General features: G+C 44.6%; 1 gene segment (V, D, J or C); it reads right to left on the bottom strand.

The window, feature by feature from the left end:
• Window positions 1-1,483: 1,483 nt before the first annotated feature.
• The window catches only part of LOC148149243 (immunoglobulin kappa constant-like), a 32,324-nt gene continuing 25,262 nt past the window's right edge, over window positions 1,484-8,545 (bottom strand). Inside the window, 1 exon segment of the C gene segment in view lies at window positions 1,484-2,030. Coding sequence covers window positions 1,702-2,030 — 329 coding nt within the window.

Raw genomic sequence — 8,545 nt, 5'->3', positions numbered from 1 at the left:
GGACCTGGGTCGATTCCAGCCCCAGGTGACTGCTTCTGCACAGTTTGCACATTCTCCCTGTGTCTGTGTGGGTTTCCTCCCACATTCCGAACATGTGCAGGTTAGGTGAATTGGTCATGCTAAAATTGCCCATTGTGTTCAGGAATGTGTGAGTTTGGGCCTCTTGGGGCTGCAAGAGTTTAACCTCCCTCATTCAGACAGCTCCCCTCCCTGTAAGGTAATATTGCTGCATTTAGTTTAGGGCTAATTGACCATTGAAATATGACTATAGCTCACCAGCATTAGCTGAGCAGGCAGCCACTACTGCAATGACCCTGGCTCCAGAAAATCCCCTTGTAATCAGGCAACACATTAGGGAACACAGTGTGCACTGACTCTGAAGTCCCTCCCTTACTGAGAATACACTCTCAGTATTCACCTTTCTCAGCTACCATCTCAAATTCACGGTAAATTCTGTGAACTATGATCCTGCCCTGCTAGCTACCAGATGAAGGAGCAGCACTCCGAAAGCTTGTACTTCCAAATAAACCAATTGGACTCTAACCTGGTGTTGTGTGATTTTTAACTTTAGCCATCTCACTGAGGTACCATCTCAGACTGAATTGTTTTTCATCTGAGATTTGAGAAGATTAAAGCCTAATCTTCAATCCCCATCACAAAACCCATTCTCTATCCACCGCTAAGAGATAAATACCTCAGAGTCACCTACAGGCATCACAGAGTAACACACTCACACTCAGTGAGATACCGATGATCAGAACAGAATAACACACACACTGAGAGAGCTAGACATCACTGGGTAACATGCTCACACTCCATGCTGCCTGTAGGTGTCTCTCTGAGCGTGAGCAGGTTACGAAGTGCTGCCAGTCAGTGTCTCTCCTCAGGCAGCTGAAGAAATTTGGCCATCTTAATGAGCTGCCATCTCAGACTGAATCAGCTGAACTGTTTTTCATTCATGATTTGAGAAGATTAAAGCCTAATCTTTAATCTCCAGCACAAAGCCCATTCTGTATCCACCGCTACGTCTGGACCAACAGAGTGAGGAGGGAATGCCTCAGATTGGAATTATTGAGTCCCAACAACTTACAGTTTCTGTTCTGTTCATAACCTTGACAGATTCCAGATCAAATGGATCATTTAAAAGTGATTGCTGATTGGCTGTCTGTATCATCAACAACAGAATGACATGTAATTGATTGACAGGCAAAGTAGCCAATTGTGACAATAACCTGCTGAAATGCAGCCAATCAGCTCAGGGCAGCAGTCCATTTCCAATGTACACAGCCCTCCCCTTCACTGTGTGATCATGTAGCATTGCCCTCGAAGAAGGACATTGCTTGTCACTGGCCACTTGGGTGTTTCCTTTCTTTCTCTTGGTGGAAAGTGAATAAAGATTTGTACACCTTGTGTCTTTCACTGTGTCCCACGCATCTTTGAAAGTTTTTACTTGGCATCACAAGACAATACTGTTCCCATCATACACTCCCAGGACAAGGACAACATCAGATTTTACACATCATAAAACTCTTTCTAACCTGTCCCAATAACCTGCCTTAACTCCTGAACCTCAGAAGTGTCTCTGAGCCAGTCCTGAGAAGGAAGAGAATTGAAATTCAGTGCTGACAATGACCTTTGACCTGCCAGCTCAGCCCTGTTCTGTTTTAAGTTGTGTCTCCTCTGTGGACTGTCTCAAACACTCTACACACATTCTGATCTCCTGATGCTCTTGCTGAGGGGTGAGGGGAGGGTCACGTGGGTGAGGGCACAGGAGAAGCAAGCGTTGGAATCCCAGTCAGACCCAGAGAGGGTCAGCAGGCTGCTGACACTGTAGGTGCTGTCCGAAGCTCGCAGGTAGTTGCTGGTCTGAACCCCGTCCGAAATGACTGCACCGTCCTTCTTCCACTGCACCTCCAGCTCATCGGGATAGAAGTGATTGGCAAGGCACACCAGGGTGGCAGTGCCCTTGGCATTGACCTGCTCTGGGGAGGGGGGCAGCAGGGTCAGCTTGGGCTGAGAGTTGTCACGGCCTGTAAGACAAGAGAAACAATTTTAATCCCTGCCATTCGAAGGGATTTCAACTCTTCGAACATTAACTGGTAAAACAATCCATTTGAACATTTGTAGTCAATACCTAACAAACCCGACAAAAGAACAGACATTGTTTAAATTGCTTCTTGGGATGTGAGTGTCACTGGCAGGGCCAGCATTTATTACCCATCCCTAACTGTCCCCGAGAAGGTGATGGTGACACAGCAGAGAGAGAAGGGACAGTTTTAGACCATCGTTTATAGAATGAATGTGGGCAGCTGGAAGGGCTATCAATGGGGGAGCATTTCAGTGACAGTGATCAGAACTCAGTGAGATTGAGAATAGGGATGGAAATGGAGAACCATGGAGCCTGTGTAAAAGTTTTCATTTGGAAATGAACCATTTTACTAAATTGTGCGGTGATTTGGTAAAAGTGGACTGGAAACAGCGACTGGACAGGAACTCAGTGTCAGGGCAGTGGAAGGCCTTGAAGAACGAGACAGAGATTGTTCAGAATCTGTTCCCACAAAGAGTAAGGGTGGGGATGTACAAATCTAGGCTCTCAGTCTGGAATGTGTCAAAGCAGGCAGAGTAGGGCAGACCAAACAGGGAAGGTGATGTTGGTTATCTGGTGGTCAATCCTGCAGAAAGCTGAGAGGAGGATAGAAAATGCAGGAGTGAAATTGAACAAGACCAGAGGAAGGCAAAGAGCTGACAGGATGAAATGGAATAACAGCATTTACAGTACAGAAGGAGGCTATTCAACCCATCATGTCTGTGCTGGTTCTAGAAAGAGCTGTCCAGCCAGTCCTACTCTCCAGACTGATCTCTGTTGCTCTCTAACTTCATCAATTTCAAATATACACATTGAAACCTTCAACAGAATCCACCTCCACCATCCTGTCAGGCAGCATGTTCCAAATCTTAACAACTCTCTTCGGAAAGACATTCCCCCCCATCTCACTCCTAGCTGTCTTGCTGACCATCTTGAAATTTTTACCCATAGTTACAGACATACCAACGCATGGAAACGGAATATCCTCCTTAACGCTGTCAAAATTGTTCAAAACAGTGAACAACTCAATAAGATCACCACTTAATCTTCTCTGCTCAGAGCAGAATAAGCCCAATCTCTCTAAGCTTTCCTTGTATCGAAAATCCCTCATTCTGGTATTATTCCAATACCTGGTATTATTCCAATAAAACTCCTTTGAAGTCTCTCCAGGGTTTTAATATTGTTCTTTAAATAAGGTGCTCAGACCTGAACACAATCCTCCAAATCTGGTCTGATCAGTGATTTATAGAGGTGGAGCATCAGTTCCTTGCTTTTATACTTTATTCTCTATTTTAAAACCCACAGATCCTGTTAGCTTATAACTAACAATGCAATAAGGGGTTAGAAGATAAAATACGAGAAGATGAAATGCCAGCTGGTAATATAAAAGAAGATTGCAAGACTGTTTTTTTTTGTCGAAATATAAAAGCTAAGAGGAAGGCAAGACTGGATGTTGGACTGCTGGAAACTGAGGCTGGAGAAGTACTAATGGGGAACAAGGAAATGGCAGAGGATCTGAATAGTGACTTTACATCAGTCATCACGGTGGAAGACACCAGTAGTATACCAGAACTTAAAGAGATTCAGGGGCAGAGATGTGAGTAATGGTTATCACTGAGGAGAAGGTGCTGGGGAAGCTGAAAGTTCTGAGATGGATAAATCAGCCGGACTGGATAGACTACACCCCAGAGTTTGAAGGAGATAGCTGAGCAGATTGTGGAAGCATTGGTGGTGATCTTTCAGGAATCACTGGAGTCAGGGAGAGTCCAAGAGGACTGTAAAATGGTTAATGTAACTCCACTGTTTAGGAAAAGAGGGAAGCAGAAGATGGGAAATTATAGGCTGGTTAGTCTGACCTCAGTCATGAGTAAGATTGTAGACTTCAGTTTAAGGATGAGATTGCAGGGGAGCTGGAAGTGCATAGTCAGGTCGGCTGTGTCAGCATGGCTTCATCAAGGTGAGACCTGACAAATCTGTTCGAATTCTTGGAGGAAGGAATGAACAAGTTAGATAAAGGAGAGCCAGTGGACGTGATCTCTTTGGATTTACAGACAGAATTTGACAAAGTGCCATATAGGAGGCTACTGAAGAAGAGAAGAGCCCATGGTGTTAGGGGCAAGGTCTTGGCATGGATAGAAGGTTGGCCGCCTGGTAGAAGGCAGAGAGTGGGATAAAAGGACCTTTTTCAGGATGGCAACCGGTGACTAGTGTGGTCCTGCAAAGGTCCGTGCTGGGACTACAGCTATTTACCAAAAATGAATGATTAATTTATGATCTGGACAAAGGATCTGATGGCATTGCTGCCAAATCTGCAGGCAAACCAAAGATAAGTGGAGGGACAGGTCGTGTTGAGGAAGTGGAGAAGCTGAAGAAGGAGTTGATCAGGCTCAGAGAGTGGACAAAGAAGTGGCAGATGGAATACAATGTGGGAAAGTGTGTGCTTATGCACTTTAGTAAGAAGGATAAAGGCATAGACTGTTTTCTAAATGAGGAAAGGATTCAGAAATCTGAATCACAAAGGGACTAAGGAGTCATAATCAGGTTTTTCTTAACGTTAGCATGTTGGTTCAGTTGGCAGTTAGGAGCACAAATGCAATGTCAGCATTCATTTCCAGAGGGGTAGAACACAAGAAAAGAGGTGTACTGCTGAAGCTGTATACTGCTCTGGTCAGAACACAATTCATGTATTGTGAGCAGTTTTGGGCCATGTATATAAGGAAGAATGTGCAGGCATTGGAGGGTGTACAGAAGGGTTTTACAAGAATGATCTTAGGGATGAAGGGCTTATCAAATGAGGAACAGTTGAGGACTCGATGGAGTTTAGAAGGAGGAGGGGAATCTCATTGAAACTTACAGAATACTGAGAGACCTGTCTCGAGTGGACACGGAGAAGATGTTTCCAATCGGGGAAGAGACCGGGACATGACGGCACAGCCTCAGAGTGAAGGGAAGACCCTTTTCAACTGAGATAAGGAGGAATTCCTTCTGCCATAGGGTTGTGAATCTGTGGAACTCACTGCTGCAGAAGGCTAGGGAGGCCCTGTAATTGAGTGTACTTCACACAGAGAGGTAGCTAGGATCTGAATGCTTCCCATCATGAGAGCAGGAAGTGTGGTCAGTGACAGCAGTTGGAGCTCCGGGTTTCGGAGCTTGAGCAGCAGCTGGTGTCAGTGCGGAGCATCCGTGAGGCTGAGAGCTCCGTGGAGAGCACGTTTTGAGATATGGTCACTCTGCAGTTTCAGAGTATGCATGGAGAGAGGGAATGGGGGAGCAGCAGACAGTCCAAAAGGACCAAGCAGCTAGTACAGGAATTCCCTGAGTGCATCCCACTCTCCAACCAAGATTCAGTTCAGAATCCTGATGAGAATGATGGTTCATCTGGGGAGTGCAGCCGGAGCCAAGTCCATGGCATCACGGGGGGCTCAGCTGTACAGGGGGGGTGGAGGGGTGGGGGGCACAAGGAAGACTGGAAGAGCGATAATGAGAGGAGATTCGAGTGAGGGCAATCGATAGGTATTTCTGCAGCTGCAGATGGGAATCCAGAAAGAAATAAGTTGATTTGGGAAACTCAACATGGTTTTGTGAAGGGTAGGTTGTGTCTCACAAACTGATTGAGTTCTTTGAGATGGTGACCAAACAGGGGGATGAGGGTACAGTGGTTGATATGGTGTATATGAATTTCAGTAAGGCACTTGATAAGGTTCCCCACAGTAGGCTATTGCACAAAATACAGAGGCATGAGATTGAGGGTGGTTTAGCAGTTTGGATCAGAAATTGACTTGCTGAAAGAGGACAGAGGGTGGTGGTTGATGGAAAATGTTCATCCTGCAGTTCAGTTACTCGAGGTGTACTACAAGGATCTGTTTTGGGGTCATTGTTGATTGTCATTTTAATAAATGAGCTCGATGAGGGTGCAGAAGGATGAGTTAGTAAATTTGCGAATGACACTGAGGTCAGTGTAGTTGTGGATAATGCCGAAGGATATTGTAAATTACACAAGTGTATAAATAAGCTGCAGAGGTGGTCTGAGAGGTGAAAAATTGAGTTTTATGCGGATAAGTGTGAGATGATTCATTTTGGAAGGTGCAACAGGAATAAAGAGTACTGGGCTAATGGTAAGATTCTTGGTAGTACAAGTGAGCAGAGAGATCTCGGTGTCCATATACATAGATTCCTGAAAGTTGCTACCCAGGTTGATAGGGTTGTTAAGAAGGCATAAAGTGTGTTAGCTTTTATTGGCAGAGCGATTGAGTTTCGGAGCCATGAGATCATGTTGCAGCTGTACAAAACTCTGGTGCGGCCGCACTTGGGGTATTGTGTACAGTTCTGGTCACAGCATTATCGGAAGGATGTGGAAGCTTTGGAAAGGGTTCAGAGGAGATTGATTAGTATGTTGCCTGGTATGGAGGCAAGATCTTATGAGGAAAGGCTAAGGGACTTGAGACTGTTTTCATTAGAGAGAAGAAGGTTGAGAGATGACTTAATTGAGACAAACAAGATAATCAGAAGATTAGAAAGGATGGACAGTGAGAGACTTTTTCCCCAGATGGTGATGGATAGCATGAGGGGACATTGCTTCAAATTGAGGGATGATAGATATAGGACAGATGTCAGAGGTAGTTTCTTTATTCAGAGAGGATTAGGGGAGTGGAATGCACTCCCTGCAACAGTAGTATATTCGCCAACTTTAAGGGCATTGAAATGGTTATTGGATAAACATGTGGAATGAAAATGGAATAATGTGGGATATATGGGCTTCAGATTGGTTCCACACTTTTGGTGCAACATCAAGGGCTGAAGGGCCTGCACTGAGCTGTAATGTTCTGTGTTCTGTGTTCTTTGAATAATGAAAGGGCAAAAGATTAGCTGGGACAGAATAGGGCCCCTTAAGGATAAATGAGGTCACATCTGTGTAGGCCCAGAGAAGACAGGTGAGATCCTAAAGGGATATTTCATGAATGTATTTACTGGGGAGAAAGACATGAAAGCTCGGGACCTCAGGGAAATAAATAACGATGTCTTGACAAGAATCCTCATTTCAGAAGAGGAGTTCTTAAAATGCATAAATTTGATAAATCTGATCTATGACTCTAAGTGTATCCCAGGACATGGTGAGAAGCTAGAGAAGAGATTGCTGTGTCCCTTGCTGAGATATTTGTATTATCAACAGCCACAGGTGAGGTGCTGCCTGATTCGAGGTTAATGTTGTTCCATTATTGAGGAAAAGCTGCGAGGAAAAGCCAAGGAACTACAGGCCAGTGAGTCTAACACCAGTGGTGTGTAAGTTGTTGGAAGAAGTTCTGAGAGACAGCATCTATATGCATTTGGAAAGGCAAGGACTGATTTGAGATTGTCAGCATGGCTTTTTTTGTGGAAACTTGTGCTATTGTTGTTCACCATTTATATAAATGATTTGGATGTGAAGAAAGGATGAATCGTTAGTACATCTGTGGAAGACATCAAAATTGGTGGCACAGTAGACACTGAAGAAAGTTATCTGAGAGCACAATGGGATCCTGATCAATGGGCCATTGGGCTGAGGAATGGCAGATGGAGTTTAATTCAGATAAATGCAAAGTGCTGCATTTTGGTAAGACAGAGGAGATGGGTGAGATCTTAAACGAATATTTTTGCGGCTGTGTTTACTGTGGAGAACGACATGGAAGCTAGGAAACTTGGAAAAATCTCTGGGATCAAGTGTATCTCAGAATACTGTGGGAATCTAGGGAAGAGATTGCTGGGCCCCTTGCTGAGATATTTGTGTCATCAACAGCCACGGGTGAGGAACCAGAGAACTGGAGAGGTTGGCTAATGCTGTGCCATTATTTCAGAAAGGCTGTAAGGAAAAGCCAGGGAAATATAGACCAGTGAGCCTGATGTCAGTGGTGGGTGCATTGTTTGAGGGGATTCTGAGGAACTGAGGTTTTTTGAAGCGGTGGCAAAGAAGATTGATAAAGGCAGACATTTTCAACATGGATTTCAGCAAAGCATTTCACAAGATTCCACATGATACACAGGTTAGAAAGGTTAGATCACGTGGGATCCAGGGGATCCATTTGGATATAAAATTGGCTTGAAGATAGGAGACAAAGAATGGTGGCAGAGAGCTACTTTTCAGACTGGGGGTCTGTGACCAGTGGTATGCCACAAGGATTGATGCTGGGTCCACTGACTTTTGTAATTTGAAAGCATGATTTGGATGTGAATGTAGGTGGTACAGTTAGTGAGTTTACTAACAGTGTATATTATACTATGCAGTATATAGTAAAGAAGATTATTTTAGAGTACAGCAGGACCATGATCAGATAAGGCAATGGGTGGAGGAGTGGCAGATGTGTTCCAAAAAAGAGAAAGTGAGATGCTGCATTTTGGAAAGCCAAACCTGAGAGAACCCATACAGTGAATTGTAGGGCCCTGTGGAGTGTTGCTGAGCAAGGTGTTGGTCATCTGTTGCTGGGA

This window comes from Chiloscyllium plagiosum, unplaced genomic scaffold (assembly GCF_037043375.1).
Source record: "Chiloscyllium plagiosum isolate Xiang-an unplaced genomic scaffold, Cpla_swu_hap1 HiC_scaffold_9, whole genome shotgun sequence".
NCBI classification, from domain to species: Eukaryota; Metazoa; Chordata; class Chondrichthyes; order Orectolobiformes; family Hemiscylliidae; genus Chiloscyllium; species Chiloscyllium plagiosum.
Note: the sequence above shows the minus strand (reverse complement) of the source record. Positions and strands in the feature narration are given on the sequence as shown.